Source organism: Oncorhynchus clarkii, chromosome 5 (genome assembly GCF_045791955.1).
Source record: "Oncorhynchus clarkii lewisi isolate Uvic-CL-2024 chromosome 5, UVic_Ocla_1.0, whole genome shotgun sequence".
In the NCBI taxonomy this organism is placed as follows: domain Eukaryota; kingdom Metazoa; phylum Chordata; class Actinopteri; order Salmoniformes; family Salmonidae; genus Oncorhynchus; species Oncorhynchus clarkii.
Window position 1 is genome coordinate 68,432,241 of NC_092151.1, and position 19,368 is coordinate 68,451,608.

The 19,368-nt window shown below is 44.4% G+C and overlaps 1 protein-coding gene across 1 annotated transcript; it reads left to right on the forward strand.

Moving 5' to 3' along the window:
- The first annotated feature begins 41 nt into the window (after positions 1-41).
- Positions 42-19,171, forward strand: LOC139409281 (sulfhydryl oxidase 1-like). The gene is made up of 12 exons (XM_071154197.1): positions 42-462; positions 3,159-3,259; positions 3,654-3,702; positions 3,818-3,920; positions 4,505-4,595; positions 5,083-5,228; positions 6,385-6,519; positions 6,651-6,780; positions 11,824-11,946; positions 12,820-12,958; positions 14,332-14,499; positions 17,135-19,171. The coding sequence occupies exons 1-12, from the start codon at positions 42-44 to the stop codon at positions 18,037-18,039; spliced, it is 2,511 nt and encodes an 836-aa protein (XP_071010298.1). The 3' UTR covers positions 18,040-19,171.
- Positions 19,172-19,368: the final 197 nt, after the last annotated feature.

The following is a 19,368-nucleotide window of genomic DNA, read 5'->3' on the forward strand; positions in this document are numbered from 1 at the left end:
CAACAAAGCTCAAATCAATTATATCACCTCCGTCCTTGTTTATGAATGTAGCCCTGCTTCTTCGGCGGTCAGAGGTTGGGGGAGGGAGTTGGACGAGGGAAAAAAGTTTCTATAACTTTAAATACAGTGGTTGCCTTGCTCGGACCTGCTGGCTGTCAGAAAAACATACGAAGATGGCGTGGCGCTGCTACCGTGCCACGTCTCGGTTTACAGGGAAAATACACGCAACTTTGAGAGAGTCATTAATATCTACTATCTTATTTGTGTGTTTACTTTTTCCTTTTACCACCGAAGCTGGCTTGTACACCGCTTCTGATCAGGTAGTCGTTTTAACCCCGGATAATGTGGACAGCGTTTTGGTCAATTCTACAGCCGCACTGGTTGTTGAGTTTTACGCCTCTTGGTGCGGGCATTGTATTGCTTTTTCTCCCGTATGGAAAAGTCTCGCTAGCGATATTAAAGGTTGGTTTGCATTTTCCAGTAATATAATATTCAATGTGTTGGCCTATGGCAGTCTCGCCTACTTCCTGGTGTAAGACTCGTATTGTTTTTGAACGGGTTTCAAGTTTTATATCACCAAATTCATCAACATTTAGTAATTGAAGATGTAAAATTATATTCGTATTCGTGTATTAATTTACTTTTACTCAATGGTTTCGATTACGAAGAGAAAAACGCAATCGAAAACGTTCATTAAAGGCATCAGGTTAATTACGTCAAATTATATTCGTGCCTGGTTAATTTAATTTATCTTAAATGACCACATTTTCATGAATTTGATATAAACTGGAAGCCCATTCATAAACAGTACCGTAGGCGGGGTTTTTACAACCTATTGAACGGATTGTTAGTAAACCAATCATAATTGACTGGTCATGTGTTAACTGTACAAGTCATGGGTTGAACAAATTTAAATGTTCTTTCTTGCGACATGGATCCATCAATTTGTCTTCGTTTTTCACTTACAGTGCATTCGTAAAGTATTCAGACGCCTTTTCCTTTTCCACATTTTGTTACGTTACCACCTTATTCTACAATTTTTTTCAATTACGGGGTTTCCTTATCAATCTACACACAATACCTCATAATGACAATGTGAAAACAGTTTTTTTTTAATGTTTGCACATTTCTTACAAATTCAAAACAGAAATACCTTATTTACATAAGTATTCAGACCCTTTTCTATGAAACCTGAAATTTACCTCAGGTTCAGCCTGTTTCCATTGATCATCCTTGAGATGTTTCTACAACTTCATTGGAGTCCACCTGTGGTAAATTCAATTGATTGGACATGAAAGACACACCTGTCTATATCAGGTCCCACAGTTGACAGCGCATGTCAGGCAAAAGCCAAGCCATGAGGTCGAATGAATTGTCCGTAGAGCTCCGAGACAGGATTGTGTCGAGGTACAGATCTGGGGAAGGGTACAAAAAATGTCTGTGGCATTGAAGGTCCCCAAAAAAACAATGGCTGCCATCATTCTTAATTGGAAGAAGTTTCGAACCACCAAGACTCTTCCTAGAGCTGACTGCCCAGCCAAACTGAGCAATCAGGGAGAAGGGCCTGACCAAGAACCCGATGGTCACTCTGACAGAGTTCCAGTGTTCATCTGTGGAGATGGGAGAACCTTCCAGAAGGACAACCATCTCTGCAACACTGCACCAATCTGGACGTTGTGGTAGAGTGGCCAGATGGAAGCCACTCCTTAGTAAAAGGCACACGACAGCCAGCTTGGAGTTTGTCAAAGGACTCTGACCATGGGAAACAAGATTCTCTGGTCTGATGAAACCAAAATTGAACTCTTTGGGCTGAATGCCAAGCGTCACATCTGGAGGAAACATGGCACCATCCCTACGGTGAAGCATGGTGGTGGCAACATCATGTTGTGGGGATGTTTTTCCGCGTCAGGGACTGGGAGACAAGTCCAGGATTGAGGTAAAGATGAACGGAGCAAAGTACAGGAAGATCCTTGATGTAAACCTGTTCCAGAGCGTGCAGGACTTCAGACTGCGGCGAAGGTTCACCTTCCTACAGGACAACGACCCTAAGCACACAGCCAAGACAATGCAGGAGTGGCTTCGGGACAAGTCTCTGAATGAGCCAGAGCCCGAACTTGAACTTGAACTTGATCGAACATCTCTGGAGAGACCGGAAAATGGCTGTGCAGTGATGCTCCCCATCCAACCTGACAGCGCTTGAGAGGATCTGCAGAGAAGAATGGGAGGAACTCTCCAAATGCAGGTGTGCCAAGCTTGAGGCATCACACCCAAGAAAACTCTAGGCTGTAATCTCTGCCAAAGGTGCTTCAACAAAGTACAAACTAAAAGGTCTGAATACTTATGTAAATGTTGTAATTCAGTTATTTATTTTTAATACATTTGTGTAAATTTCTAAAAAACTGTTTTTAAATACATTACAGCCTTGTTCTAAAATGTAACAAAATGTGGAAAAAGTCAAGGGATCTGAGTACTTTCCGATTGCAGTGTATGTATTCATGTTTTATATACCCATCAAACTGCAGTGCAAATTGAGACCGTATGTAGTATCCAATTTCTAAAACAAAATGTATTAGCCTATGCAGACTTTTTAAATGTATTTCTTGACTTAAAATTTTATAGTCCTGTATTATTCCACTTTCAAATATAAATTGCGGGATAAGAGCTGTGTGATTCTGACTTTGTTGTTTTTCAGAGTTCAGCATAGCCAGTATCTCAGCCCTCCCCTCCCAGAAGGCAGACTCTACATTTGATTATTGGAGCATATGATGTGATTTAGGAATTCACATTCTGTCCATCTCATCTACTCTTGTTCAAACACCATCCTTTGGAATCCCAAATTAGAATACATTTTGGCATTTCAGGTCTCAGTCTATATGCAGGATCCAATTAACTGTGTAATAGGAAAATAATCCCATGCAGTTAGTTTGAAATTTACGTAGTTTCCTATTGGCAGCAGGCCCAAAACATGAGGCAGGTTTTAAGGCCTCAGATCTAGAGAAGCCACCAGCCTCTGGCCTGCTTTCCTGCTGATCATATGGAATAATTGTATGTGCTTAGAAGTTGTAGTAATCATAGGAATATTTATATAACCCCTATCGTATGGAGTTATGCATTTTTGGTGCATCGAGTTTGAAACTAATTATAATGTCTCTCCCTAGAGTGGAAACCAGCTGTGGATTTAGCTGCCATAGACTGTGCTAATCAAGATAATGGGCCGGTTTGTTCCCGTTTTGGTGTCAGGGGGTACCCAACCCTGCAGGTACTTCAACTGTTACATTCCACCAGCTTTATGGATTTTCAGTGTTTTACCTCACAGGAACCAATGTATCCAATGTTTAAAAATGAACCATATCACAGATTGTGAGTCATTCATTATATGCTATTTTGACTCATAAACCCTAACAGTGTTACGTTTCAGTTAGCAATACTCTCACTTGAGATTAGTTATCAATAAATGTCTGAGTTCTTCTTTTTGTTGTCCGGTGAAAGTCAGATCAAAGAGACCATTTGTCTGAATAAATGAGGGAGCTGCAACATCTGCACGTGATTTAAAGTAGGAAGGGGTTTTAATGGGGAGGGGTGTCCCCTGTTCCTCCCAGTGGTCAACATGTGGCGACCTGCCATCTGATCCTCTCTTTCTCTCCCTCTGACAGTTCTTCCACGCTTACTCCAAACCTGACTCCAAGGGAGAAAGTTTCAGAGGTAATACAAATGTTTAGATAATTCCTGGGGCAGATAGTGAATGGCTAGTTTGAGAAGTTTTGAACTGCTTTTCTACATGTTCTCTTATTAGTCCTGTGTGCCTGTATCCTCCCAGGATTTCCTCGTAATGTGAGGGGTTTACGTCATAAGATCATCGATAAGATGGAGACCCATGCGGAGCCCTGGCCCCCGGCCTGCCCCCCTCTGGAGACTACTAGGTGAGGCAGCCTCTTCTTTTTTCTTTCTTCTTTTTTTAACAAACATACACGCAGGAGAGGCAGCATCTTCTGATCACACAAACATCCTAGCGCTCACACACACACAAACACTACCTCTAGGGCTTAGGCCATCATGACTTCCATTTATATTGTGACAATACCACCCTTGGTTTAAAGGTTTTCATGGATAAATGAGGGTGTCTATTGGGTTGTGCCACAGCACATATACTCACACACTCCTCCAACCTGTCATAAGAGACACTTGAGTTCTACTTTTGGCGTTATTTATCTCCGTGACTTTACAAGATAATGGTTGATAACATAGGAAGTAGAATAAAGAAAACAGTCAGGAGGTCACGTTGATTCCTCTTTTCTGAATAAAAGTGTTAGCTCATGAAGTCTTCTTCCTCTTTTGAAGAAGGCGCTATACCACTTGTCATGTGTCTTACATGTCAATGCTCAGATTGTGCTGCTGTTCAATTTCTATGAAGTCTTAATAGAAATGTACTTGCTGTTTCAATTGTCAACTATTAGTGATATGTTGTGGTCCCTATGTAAATGGTATTATCCTCCTCACTCCACAGCAGAGCAGAGCTTGACAACTTCATTGAGACAAACAGTGTGGGACACCTGGCCTTGCTCTTTGAGACCTCTAACTCATATGTGGGCAGAGAGGTAAGCATTAATTAGCATCAGTCAAGCTACATTCTCCTCAGGGAAATGGGAAATGGAGGAGAAAAAAATCCTGGGGGGGTCAAATGGTAAACATTTACAAGCACACGAAAAACATTTTCTATGTATAGCAGGTGTTGGCAAAAGACAGTGACATTTTTTGGGGGGGATCTGTTCCCACGAATTCCCACAATTAAACAAATATACAAAAAAAGAGATGTGGTCGTGTCTCATTTTTATTTTCTAATAGAATCTATTTTTGGACTTAGTTGTGGTCAATTTGCAATGTACAAATTATTGTGCCCCCCGACCATCAGCCCTGACAAATCGCCCCCTGCTGAATCTAGTTGCCTACCCCTGCTGTATAGGAGGCAAACATTATGTTGACTGTGTCACTGTGTCAACAGTGTACTTGTGTGCCTAGTACAACCAATTTGAAACAACATGCAGACAGTCGGTCATTACTGTGTTGGTTTCTCTTCCTCACCAGTTGACTCTGGACCTACTGCAGTATGAGAACATAGCTGTGCGGAGGGTCCTGAGCACCGAGGATGGCCTGGTGGCTGAACTGAATGTGACCCACTTCCCATCCTGTTACCTGTACTATCCTAGTGGGATCTTCACCAGGCTCCATGTGTGAGTGGCTGCTCTAATACCATCACAATGTGTGACAGAACTGCAGATCACTTTCAGCTTTCCTCAGAGTCTGGACCCTAAATGTACCTACTCATCAAGAGTTATTTTTTCTTCTATTTTCACAGTTCAATACTCAACAATCTTGTTGATAAATGTGTTGTGTTATACACTGCTATAGTAGGATGCCTTTTAACATCTGGCCTCATAATGGGATCATGGAATTAAAATATTATTTTATTATTATTATTAATATCATAATAGTTTGTATGATGATTCCTCACCCCGTGAATTAATCTGCTGTTTCTTTCACTTTGTTTTGCTTATTTCCATAACTTGGCATGCAAGAGGAGTCTTTTTAGTTGGCAAATGCAAAAAGGAAATGATTTATTGCTGATTTATTTATTCCCCCTTCTTCCAGGGCGTACAGAGGGGGTTTAATTTATTGCATGGATACAATAGCGTTCCTTTCCTGCAGTTCACCTGCCAAACCACCCCAACGTTGCCTCGCGCTGCGACAGATGGTCGCCCATTGAATACGTGATTGATCCGGGGGTGGAGTCGTACATCCGTCATGCGTGTGCCTCTCCCAGGTGAAAGCGGCCCCTCCCCTCCGACGTGTGCCTCTCCCCCTCTGACGCGTGCCTCTGTGCTCTGGGGACCCCACAATGAATAGCGACCCAGCGAGTCTAGTGTAATTGAGTCCCAGGCAGGGGTGGGCCGGGCGAGCTCAGGCCTGGAGCGTCCTCCTGCTCTCATTGGTCCACAGGGTGGTTTGGCTGGCTGGTAAGAACAGGAAGAGGGATAGCAGCCTGTTCCTTTTGTAGGGTTAGTAGAGAGGGAAATGATCAGTGATGGTATTTCAGCACCATCTGTTCACCAGAGGAGGGCTTAGTGAGGAGACCAGGGGCCCACCTGTGGTCTGTTGAGGGCAGGCCCTGGCACATGCAACCACTTGTATCCTGTTCCTAGACAGAGAAGCTAAAAGCCTTATTTTTCCACTGTAGCTACAATATACTGTGAGGTATGTGTTGTTATTCTAGTGGGAACGATTTTTCACCTGTTTCCATGGTTAAAATCTTCCTGTGGCTGGTGCCAGATTAATATAAATTCATCAGTCCTAACTGTGAACTCAACTGTCTGCTTGGCTGTCTTCCAGACAACTTGAGGTCCGGACCTTCTACACCTACGCCCTCCAGAGGCTTCCTGGGGTAGTGCGGGCCGGAAAGCCACTGCCAGTGACCTCTGACCTTGCGAAAAACACAACAGAGGACCAATTGAGACCATTCAACATGTAAAGCATTTTAAACTTGACAAAACAGTAATAGTGTCCATAAAAATAAGTTCCTAATTTTTAGGTATAAGATTTACCAATGTAACCCCATTGATTCCATGACAAAAATGTTGAATTGTGTGTGTCGTCAGGTCTCGTGTGTATATGTCAGACCTGGAGTCTACTCTGCACTACTCTCTGCGCGTGGAGCTGGCCGCTCACCCTGTCATCAAAGGAGAGGCACTGAGCACACTACAACGGTACATCTCAGTACTAGCGAAGGTGAGTGGACCGGTTTGCTGCTCACACTGAAACTAAACCATACCCATACTGAACACTAACCTCACCCATTCATCCTCTCTCTGTTCAGATCAGCCCTAAAGAAGATGGTTGGTTGGTTGTTGTCAGGGCTATGCAGTTATGACGACATACCACTAGAGGGAGAGTGAGACAGTGCTTTGGATTTGTTCAAGGATATCAGTTGTGAAACAGAGGCCTTCCATTTAGCTGCATAATTAGTTCTAATTCAGTTTTGCTTTAAAAAAAAGTAAATATGAGAATATGGTCCATATAATTCACCAAATGAACAAGTGCCGTTGTTACTTGGTTCAAAATTCCTAATGTAATACCGTTTAAGTGTACAATAACTATACTATTACATCGTTTTTACATGCTTATACCTTCACACCCAAAAATGTGTATCACAATAGGAATGACACTCAATGGTGAGCCCAAAATTGGAGGCCATTGACTTGACAGGACACAAAAGGCTCTCTTGAGGAAATACTTTATTTGCTTCCCATTGGTTCCCCACCTCTTTTTTGTTGTATGCAGACATACCCTGATTAGTATTTCTTAGAACTGGATAAAACCCCTGCCCCTACCCCTCACCTCCCCTCCCAGCTCTATGCTACCCAGAAGTGTGCCAGGGATCCGAAGACAATGACCTCCCCAGTCCTGCTCGTATTGGCTGTGCATCAGGCCTCTCCACCACCAATCTCTGTGATTATTTCAGACTCTCTAGGGAGGGATTGAACGGACTGTGGGAGGGTTTTTCTCCAGCCCCCCATTAACTCCAGTTTGTTTTGTCAATACCTCAAACTCCCTGTGGTATTTGTCAGTGCCCCACAACAATGTCCTTGCTGAGACTGTAGCAGAGAAAGCAGACATTGCAGCAGCATTTATTGATATTTGTCAGACCGTTGCCTCAACAAAGTGGTTATATTCAACCTGTCTTAGGGATGGTTTGGACCATGTGTGTAAAACCATGGTCTGTCTGTTCATGATCAATCTCTCGTGTCCCTTCAAGTGTTGTGACCAAATGGCAGACCGCACAGCACTGTTTACCCATCTACTTGATAACAGGCACGGCATGTCACAGCAAACTAAGATTCTTAAAATTCCAGAGTGACTGGTGTAATTGGATCATCCTGAGACTGAGTCACTGTGCACAAAACCTACAGCTGGTCTCATACCGATGACACGCTCAGCTGTCAATAGAATCTGTGGTGTGCTGTGTGCTCCCACATCACAGTGCATCTCTGTCCCAGACAGGATGTAAACAAGTTATATTTTCTTGCGCTGTAATATTACTAGATTTACTGTCTTGTCAACCAGAATCCAGATTTATGAATCCCTACATGTATATGAGGATTTAAAAAAAGTGGATCTGGGAAGCATGAGAATTACAAAGAGGTTTTAGGATTACCGTTTCTATCCTGCTTTCTTGAAAGAAGCCTCCTGCAGCGAGGGAGGGCCAGGGAATAAAACAAGGATTTAGGGGGGAGCTTGAGCCCAAATCCATCTTTCTCCTGTGGCGCTTGGCTCAGTGTGTCCATGCTAAGGTTAGCAGTTAGCGGAGGTGGATGGTGGTGGAATGTGGCTGTGTTAACTGATTGGCCTCAGTGATACTATAAGGGTAGCCCACCAACCTCTGGACTCCACCAGTAGGACAAGGCCTTTGTTGGGTTGTGGCTGGGCTGTGGGCATGACAGATCGGTCCACTAGGCTGCTGCATGCAAGGAAGCAGTTAGGCAGCTTTTACTCAGTGGCATGTATATTGGTCCCTGAGGTTGAATGAGGCAGGATTAAAAAGGGCTTCCCCGGGCCAGGCCGACAGATGCATTCTATTTTGAACGTCTCTCAGAGGAGACTGCGGTTTCTCAAGTGCTGATACTAATCGGATTTAAGATGACATATTGCCGGGTGAAGTGGATTGTCATGGTCCTCTGAGAGGCTGGGGGAGGGGGCAGGGGGTTAGGTTTGGGGGTCAGGTGGGGGCTCTGATAGTGGTTAGAGGTACACTACCAGAGAAGAGGTCACTCGGAGAGATCCTTCATGATGGGGATACAGTATACTGTAGCATTGAGTCATCACACTTGATGTGTTCATGTTTGCCAATCAAATACTTCAGCCCAAATTACTACTAATTTCCCAGCCAAATATGTTGGCCTTTGCTTATGATTTAGGAAATAGATACGCAGGTGGAGAGCAGAACATGCTAAGTGTTTGGCTCTGGTGAGCAGAGCCCATTTGCCTGCCCGTACCCAATTTCCTTGCTGTTAAATTCAAATGTGTGTTAATGAGCTTTCCAGCCTGGTTAGTGCCCAGTAGTCCCCAGACCTAGGCGTCTCGGCTGCCCGGCCGATGATCTAATTGTCCTCCTCAGCAGCAGCAGACACGGGACCTCTTTTTGTTTCCTGTTAACACCCCACCTGTAGTACAGGATTGGGTATCTCTGTCTGTGAATACCCAAACACCATCTTCTTAGCTGAATGTCTCAGATTAAGGGAGCAAATCAAGCCCTGTATGGGGCTTGTGTGGGCCACAGGGGTTAAGTAAATCTCCAGGAGCCTTTTTAAGTGGGACTGGTGTAATGGAGATCCAGTTAGAGTGATGAATAGAACCATGAGCCAGGCACCCAAATGCTACTGAACAGATGGCCAGGGCAAATTGAAAAGACTCTGCAGCACAAATCAAAAAAGGTGCACCTCTGGGATGCTCCCCCCCCCACCCCCCCGGCCAGGCCCCTGCCTCTGTCGCACTGATGGGTTTGTGCCCCCGTGCCGCAAAAGGGCAGCACTTGCCCACTTCCAGGTCCACCATATTCACACTGCTGGATGTTACTACACTGACTGTTTCTTGTGGGTGTGTGCGTGCATACACGCCTGCACATGTGTGTGGGCATCTGATTGGATTGTTATCTACAGGCTCCTCATAAGTAGTTTTTGCCATGACAACCCCAGAAAATGCTAATGAACTTAAATAGTCCATCGTAACTGAGACATCTTACCTCTGTTTTGAATGGGAGAAGGTTGCCATGACAGCCTACTGTTTATTTGGTCGTCTCTTAGCAATTAGGGTTAAATCCAGGTCGACCTGTAGAATCTAGTCAATAGCAGTATAGTGATGGGTCTTCCAGGGTGGCTGTTGTAAGAGTTCTTTAAGGATAGGAAGTGGCTTTACACCCCCAATCAGCTTGTTCTGTTGTTAATGCCTCCCTGTCTTCAGCTGACCTTGTTCTGTCACCATCCGTCTCAAACACAAGGCACTGGGATTTCCTCCCTGCCTCCCATAGTGGCCAACTGTTAGTTGCAATGTTATATTTCCACACACGCCATGTTGTCTTTGCATTTATAAGGGATCCCCATTTGCTGCTTCCAAGGCAGCAGCTACTCTTCCTAGAATCCAAACATATTAAGGCACTTACATTACACAAAATATAAAACCGTACATCATATAAAATTATTACACAGCTACATATCTACAATACAAAATGTATAATACCACAATACAACAATATTTCAATGTACGTGTGTTTAGTGTGTATGTGCTAGCGTTTGTGTGTGTGTATGCATGCATGCCTCTGTACCTGTGTGTTAGTCTCTTCACATTCCCTGCTGTTCAATATCTGTTTTTTTTATCTGATTCTACTGCTTGCATCAGTTACCTGATGTGAAATATAGTTCCATGTAGTCATGGCTCTATGTAGTACTGTGTGCCTCCCATAGTCTGTTCTTGACTTAGGGATTGTGAAGAGACCTCTGGTGGCATGTCTTGCGGGGTATGCATGGGTGTCTGAGATGTGTGCTCGTCGTTTAAACCGACACCTCAGTGCATTCAACATGTCAACACTTCTTATAAAAACAAGTAGTGATGAAGTCAATCTCTCCTCCACTATGAGCCATGAGAGATTGACATGCATATCGTTGTTAGCTCTCCGTGTACATTTAAGAGCCAGCTGTGCTGCCCTGTTCTGAGCCAATGGTAATTTTCCTGATTATGTCAGAGAAGTTTCCATTAAAGAACACCCCCTGTGTTCTGTTAGACAGGTAACTCTTGGTCCACAATATAGCAGGGGGTGTAAAGCAGTAGACTATGATCAATCATTTCAAAAGCCGCACTGAAGTCAAAACAGCCGCCACAATCTTTTTAATCAATTTCTCTCAGCCAATCATCAGTTATTTGTATAAGTGCTGTACTTGTTGAATGTCCTTCCCTATAAGCGTGCTGAAAGTCTTATCAATTTGTTTACTGTAAAATAGCATTTGTATCTGGTCAAACACCATTTTTTTACTACGGATTGCTAATATGCTGATTGGTCGACTATTTGAGCCAGTAAATGGGGCTTTACTAATGTAGCGAATACTAAGGTAGCAGATTGACTTTTGCTTCCCTCCAGGCCTGAGGGTGCACACTTTCTAGTAGGCTTAAATCAAATAAAAGGCAGATAGGCGTGTCAATATCATCTGCTATTATCCTCAGTCATTTTCCATCAAAGTTGTCAGACCCCGGTGACTTGTCATTGTTGATAGACCACAATAACTTTTTCACCTCTTCCACACTTACATCATTTGGTCAGTTATACTTAGATGTGTAGTGAAAGCGTTTGCTACTGGCATGTCATGCTTAAGTTTGCTAATGCCAATGAAAAGGTCATTAAAGTAGTTGGCAATATCAGTGGGTTTTGTGATGACTGAGCAATCTGATTCAATGAATGATGGATCTGAGTTTGCCTTTTTTGCCAAAATGTCAACCTACTTCTTGACAACGACAGAGGTTAGAGAACGTAAACAAACAGTACAAGAAAGTCGTGACAAATCCTCTGGTGTCTTATACACTGTCGTTTTTCCTAAATTAGTGGGAAAAAACATGACATGGCAAAAGCGGGTTTAGGTGAATTTTCTAAACTCAGACAGATGGATTTCCAACTCAGTAATAATGATCTATTACCACACAGTACAAAATATACTGTTTAATAGTCTATTGTATGAAATGAGAGGAGTTAATGATGTTGATGTTTACCTGTAATGTTGTCTTGGGCAGTACTTCCCTGGTCGTCCTGTGGTGAACAACCTGCTGAAGTCTGTGGACATGTGGCTAAAGGGTGAGAAGGACACAGAGCTGTCCTACAGCTCTCTGAGGGACGCTCTGGACAACACTGCAGAGGTGAGGGGTCAACACGCCAGCCAATCAGACAAGCCTGAGGCAGAACCACTCACCATATTGTTGATGAGCCAGAGTCAAGTGATTTTATAGATGATAGCTGAAATATTTCAGGCATAGAGTATCAGCACACAGGTAAGTAGGTTTATGTAATGCTGTAAACAAGTCTTTGCTCACAACCTTGTGCCAGCATATGTATTATTGGAAAATGTATGTGTTGTTGACTTTGGATTAAAGCCGACATGCCTATAGGTTCCCCAATTGGACCAGTCACTTAGTGACATCATTAGCTTTTAGCAGCCGAATCAATTAATCAATGAAGAGGTATGAACAAGCTCCTCTAAGAAATGGACTGGTGTCGAACAGTATACACACACCAAATCTTTACTATCGACTTTGAAGTAATTCTGTCAATCACAGACTCTGCAATCCTGGGCAGTGGCAGGGAGGAAACGACAATATGTCAGAAATATGCTGTTTGATCAAAGCATGTTTTACCAGTGTTTCCTTCCCCTGACCTGAGCACAATCTCACCACTCTGTTGAGGCGTTTCCATTAACCTGGAATCGCCATGATATAGAATGAGAATAGTATGGCACAGAACGTGCTCCCACTTAACAAAGATAAATCATAGATGTATTTTCCATGTACTTACTTGGCCTGTTTTCATTCATGTAAACTAACCTCTTAAGAATCCTCAGATAGAGCAGGTTATATGGAAACAGCTTTATGAGAAGATAGGGCGACATCAATCTTGAAGTGTTAAAGTAAAATAAATCAAATATTCAAATTTGATTGGCCACATACACATATTTAGCAGATGTTATTGTGGTTGAAGCAAAATGCTTGTAAATGTGTGCGTTTGTGTGTGATCAGGTACCTAATGCTGCGCTGCCTGAGGGGGTGAGGTGGGTGGGCTGCCAGGGCTCCAAGCCCCACTTCAGAAGGTACCCCTGTGGCATGTGGACCCTATTCCATGTCCTTACTGTACAGGCCGAGGAAGCTGCTGGCAAAGGTAGGAAAAACTCTCTAAACAGCTGTTTACGTCTTTATGATTACATGATCACTAAACTTCAGTTAATTCAAGAGGAATGTTCCTGGGACAATGGTAATAAGTGGAAAAGGGATGTTGTTAGAAGCTAAAATGAGTCCTCCTGCCATGTTAGCCTGTTAATGCGGCCTTTAGAGCCCATCGCCTCCTAGGAAATTGGCCAGAAGTCAGCATCCATTCAGTCTTGGAGGATTGACTGTGCCCAGGCGATGAACCATGACACAAGTGTTTCCAGTCTGTTAGAACCCCTATGGCTCTCTGGGGACAGATCCCTCCAGGTCATTGAGCCAGTCAGAAGAGTGTACAGCGTTCACACAGGGGCTGCTGCTTTCAATACAGGGATATGGTCCAGCTAGGGGAGAGCAGGGTGGGGGGTGACCAACCGAGGACAAGTGCTTTGTGGGGCTTTGTAAACAAATTAGCCTGGAATGTTTAGTGGAATGTTTTGCAGTGACTGTATTTAACTGCGCACACTTGCACAACATTTAGACAGTCCCACACAACAACTCACACTCACTTCTGTGTTAAGTTCCGTAAGTAGCCTATACAAAGCACTTTTTTTGTTTTTGTTGTTTTCTTGTCACAACAGCATCTGAAACAGTCCCTAATTGTGGGTGGGTCAAAAGGGATTTCTTTAGATTAGTGGAGTATGAGTGGTTAATAATGGAGGCAGCTGACCAGCACTCCTCTCCTGGAGGGCTTAATACCCGGGCTTATGGGATGGGGTGGAAAGGGGGGTCACAACCTGCAGATGGGCCAGCAGGAGACCAGGGGTGTCCATCTGGCCCCCTGCGGATGGACCTCTGGATTAGGCCTCCGCCCTTCCACCACGGATCATCTGAGAGCAAAATAAGGCTTTACTGTTGGGAATTAAACACAACAAAAACCTGCAGCAGACATTTTGGTGCTGGTACTGGTGGTGACATCTGCCAACCTCGTTGTTTTTCAGAGCACATTGACTAAATACGGGTATTCATGGAAGATATCAGAGCACCGTGGGAATGCCCAGGGGACTCAGGATCCAGACCCGTTATTGCCTTGTTATTAACCACTAATAGTTTAGAACTGGAAAATTCCTCACTATCCCTGTCCATGTCTGTTGTCCATGTTTTGATGTTTTAAGCCTTTCATAATAACTGGCAACTTTTTTACATTGTGCCAAACCCATATGTCCATAGCCATACTAAATGTATACAAAACAATATACAGACATTCCTTGCTGCGATTTTCAAATGTACAATATTAGACTCCTTTTCAACAGTATACATCATACTGATGTGTATAACAAGTATGGTTAATCTTGCTAATGACTTCCTCCTCCTATGCGTTCTCCCCAGAGGTGCTCCAGGCGATGAGGTCATACATCCACAGTTTCTTTGGCTGTCGGGCATGTGCCACCCACTTTGAGAACATGGCCCAGGAGAGCATGTCCCATGTGGGGACACTGTCCTCCGCCGTGCTGTGGCTCTGGTCCCACCATAACCACGTAAACAATAGACTGGCAGGTAAGGACAAATGTTACTGCTACTTCCATTGAGGACGATTGGTCTTTAAGACTGAACTTTCAACACATAATATGCTAATTAGTAAGTATAGAATTTGCATATATCACATTACTATAGAGTAGTATGATAAATTGAAATGTCTCCTACAGTGGTCACCATTGTCCATACAATAACATTAGATAAATGTGGCCCCCACAGGCCACTGTACTTTTCAGCCTCTCACTCCTTTAAAAGGGCTCCTACATACCCCCCCAAGTGTCCCAACTCTACTCCTAACCCCTAAATCCCTATAATATGCCTGGCGATCCTCTGGGCAGACACCAGCTGTCCCCCCTCACTCCTCCTCACCCAGTCTCCCCCTTCTCTTCTTCCTCTCAGAGATTAGCCCTCCTTCCAGAAGACTGAGATTCCCTGCCCTAGCCTGTCTAGAGCTCACTACAGGTCAACAGTAAATACTAAATCTATGACCTAAAGACTGCAAACGGCCAAGACTGTAGCCTTGATGTCCGTGTCATTTTATTGAGGACTATATGGCTGTTGAGTTGGCTGTTAGGGCCATCATTTGAGTTTATTTGGCACAAGCCTGTCATTATCACCTCACTTCGTTGAATCACATTGTTGTCGTTTCTGTGTGGTGGTGGTGACTCCCCCATCCTCAATCCCCTGGACAGCCTGTGTCCTGAATAACAGGGTAGAGGGGCGTGTGTGTCCCCTTCTGTGCTTGTCCCTGGTCCCCAGACACTCCTCCCTATTAGGATTGCATGTCTGTCCCTCCCCAGAGAGTCATATCTTTCGCTTGACAATTGATATGGCAACAATCTCCCAGAGCGAGGACCATCAGCCCAAGAGCTCAATTTCCAAGATGCTTGTGACAGCAGTTGGCACACGCCATGTCACCTTCATCATGCTTCCCTGTTTTGTAATCCCTCACCCTCACCAGGATGCTTCAGGTTGTGACATGTGGTGGGGTTTGGGGGCAGGGCCTCGAGGGGTGGGCTTGGCTGGTGGGGAGGGGATGGGGCAGGGGTGTTGGTAGCATTGAGTAGTAGTATCTCCTCCGTCGGTCCACCCCCCTCACAAACGCCTCTGCTTCTCATCCCAGTCTTCCCCAGGGGGAACGTACTCTCCTCTTCCCCCTCGTTCTCTCACCCCTCCCTCTCCACCTCCTCGCTAAAGTGGGGCTCTTTAGCAGCTCCCACTGTCCTCCTTTCAGAGGCAGCCATGCATGAAGCGGGGCCTATTTGTAAAGCAGCAACACAATTAATTTAGCTGGCACAAAGAGACCCTGAGTCGAGCCCGGCTCGGCAGCAACAGCAGACCTGTCCTGTTGCCACTTGTCAACAGGGTGAGATAGAGACGCGTGTCTACAGACAGCAGAGCCACGGGCCTGCCAGGGCTCAGTGAAGAGGGTCAGGGAGATGCGACTGGAGCAGCTCGTACTGTATCAGCCTCATGTTGTTGGTTTGCTTTGTAGAGCATCACTCTGCTAATCTACCAGTCTGCCTACATTAATACTGCTCCTCTGTGTCCTGTACAGTAGATATCCACATTGAGAATTAGTGCTGAAGAAACTATTTTTATGTGGTAAATAGATATTTCTTTATACTTCATTAATATTTATGGGATGCTTTGAATGACATTCCCTGACAAGCCTTTGTTACAGTATCAGTATACTATTGCTACTATAGTATCAGTACTATTGCTAAAGTCACCCCTGGAAATGAAATGCAAGGTAGTTAGAATAGAGACATCAAAGACATGTCGTCATAAGGGGACGGGATATGAAAGCTGTCACGCTGGTGAAATGTATAAAAGGCCCCAAGCCCAGCAGGACATAGTAAAATTGATGTATCTCTTATGTAAAGTGCTGTATGCAGAGTACATACACACATGCATATGACTGAGATTAATCTGGGGGAGAGACGGGGGATGTAAATTGACAGCGCTGTAAAGTGACAGAACTGCTGCAGCTTTGACTTTCCTCTCGCATGAGCGACGACAAGCAATTTATTAGCAGATGCCTCCATTTGGGGGGCTAAAGGAAACATGTAAAGCAAAAAAAATGTAATTCATTAAAAGGAGAGCTCCCCTCTGGAGGTGCCTGCTTTCATATTCAATTTGGAGATTGGGCCGTCTTCAAAGGGGTGTGGAGGTAAGGGGTTCGGGGTCTGGGAGAGGTTGGGGGGTAGCTGTCCGCTTGGACGACGTCTATTATCTCGCCACCCCTCCCTCCGGGACGTCCCAGAAGCCCATTGATCATTGTTAGACCCTGTCACACTGTCTCACACACACACACCGAGACATCGCACACTCATCCACACATGATGCAAACACACTGCACTTACTGCTTATTATGAGCCATGTGGAGAAATGGATCTTTTGTAATGTATTCAAGCATCAACATAGATTCTGCATGCAAAAATACCTCTGTTGTCTTGGTATCAGTTTAATTTTATTGTGTGAGATGTCATCAGTATGTCCTTCTATTCGACCAGTCAATTTTAGCTAATACATTTACATTTCCACCAAAACGGTTTACCCTCTCAACATGACTGTTATCTGTATCATTTATGTTAGCTTTGATAAGTAAGCACACTTACTCATCCTAAGTAACCGTCTCATTCCTGCTGACCAGGTGCTCTGAGTGAGGATCCTCACTTCCCTAAGATCCAGTGGCCGTCCCCAGAGCTGTGTCCCAGTTGCCACGGGGTTAAGAATGGAGAACACACCTGGAACCAGGCAGAGCTGCTCACCTTCCTCCGCTCCCACTTCTCTTCTGAACACCTCCTCTCTGACTACCTGGAGGAGGAGGCCCAGCTCCTCAGCAGGCAGAAGGAGAGGCTGGTCGCCAGGCATCAGGAGAAAGAGCAGGAGGCCAAGAGAGGAGCAGAGAGGAGGGCCAGACAGACCCAGGACAACTTGCTCAAACCACAGCCGGAGGAGGAAGTGGCTAAAGAACAGCCAGCAGAAGAGGAGGCGGCGAGGGCAGGAGAAAAGGTGCAGATATCTGAACCCCCACCTTGGGTAAAGCCCAAGGCAGATGTCTCCCACCAGCCCCAGCGCAGGCCCAGCATTGTGGGGTTGAAGTTCAGGCCCCCCCAGGAGGAGATTGTAGACCTGGACTCCATCAACCAGTACTACAAGGCCCTCCGCGCTGCAGCCAGAGTGTCCTCCCGTGTCAAACTCAGGACCCTGCAGATGAAGGAGCAGCCGCAGCCTGGAGCCGGCCTGGAACAGGGGCCAGTGCTGCGGCTGGGGATGCAGCCCGTGGAGCCAGAGGACTTGTTAGGGCAGCACAAAACGCTGCAGAAGAGGATTCTGACGGGCAAGTACACTGGGTCAGAGGAGGAGGGGGCTCTGGAGATGTACCCGCACCCTAACAAGAGGCGCTGGATGTCCTTGCTGAGCGTGGGCTTCTCCAGACTGGACATCAGCCTGTGTGTGCTCCTCTACTTCCTGTCCTCAATGTGTCTGCTGGCCATGTACCTCTTCTTCAAGAACCGCTGGCGGCTGCGACGGGCCAAGGTGGCTCTGCCCTGAGTCAACATTACCTGGCAATGCTACTGTAGATTTACCCATACTGTGACGCTGTGGTCAGTTCCGAAACCCTCCAACTGAAGGATTCGTAATGTTCTGCATCAATGGATTGCTTCATGGTGCTTGCATTCAGGATAATAATTTATGACCCCAAAATATTTAGCCTTTTTTGACCACTTCTGAAGGATGAATTAAAACACCACGGAATTAATGGGATTTTTTTTTTTTTTTGTGAAAACAACTAAAGGGGTTTATTTGATATTTATTGTAATTCTTAGTCTGTATATAATGACAAATTAATTTATGTGAAAAAAGAATCACTTTATATAGTTTTATGGATAAAAACCCTAATGTAATATGAGAAGCACTGCTCTTTTCTCTTAGACCTGTCACTGCCAGCCTTTCCAAAGAGTTCTATGAGCTGTTTACTCTAACAACGATTTTATATTCTTAGAAAGAAATCAACCTCCATTAGAAAATGTGATTTTACAAAGAGAAATGTGCCTTGAATGTCATTTTGGAAAAACGGTGCCTGAAAGTAGATTATCCATATTGATTTTAGCATAAAGCAAGTGGATGTTTCCAAATAAACAAAGATTGTGTGTGTGTGTGTGTGTGTGGTCAGATTAATGTTGTTTATTGTTCACACTATAGAATTAGTTCTTATTCTAGTGGTTAGAGCGTTGGACTAGTAACCGGAAGGTTGCAAGTTCAAATCCCCGAGCTGACAAGGTACAAATCTGTCGTTCTGCCCGGCAGTTAACCCACTGTTCCTAGGGCGTCATTGAAAATAAGAATTTGTTCTTAACTGACTTGCCTAGATAAAGAAAGGTAAAATTTGTAAAGAATGTATTTCTATGGTTCACACATTCTGTTCCAAAGTGGTCTATGTTGTGACTGGCCATACCATGCTATTGTCTGATTGGCTAGTGCGTCTTACATGTCCCAATTAGCTTTGCACAATAGAGTTTAGACATTAAAGAAGTGTTGTAGAGCAGCACTTGTTCACAGGGTACAAAATAAGCAGGATTGGGGTTTTAGCTGGTGTCCGTTGCATTAGGCTTACTGGTCTCACTCAACTCGAGATACTGTGTTTTGCTTTGCTTATCTCAATCAATAAAATGATTTTTGCTAAGATTGTGCATCATTGTAATTGTTCAATAGTGTGGACTTTGATAGTTCTCCTGGAGCAAGTTGCACTGTTAGAATATACACTATAACTACCTTTCTACTGTTTTATATCTCTCTACAACTATAGATTAATGTAAACCAAATGTACATGCAGTATACCATCATTATCCAAAGTACCTGAGATGCCAGATAATTATGTTT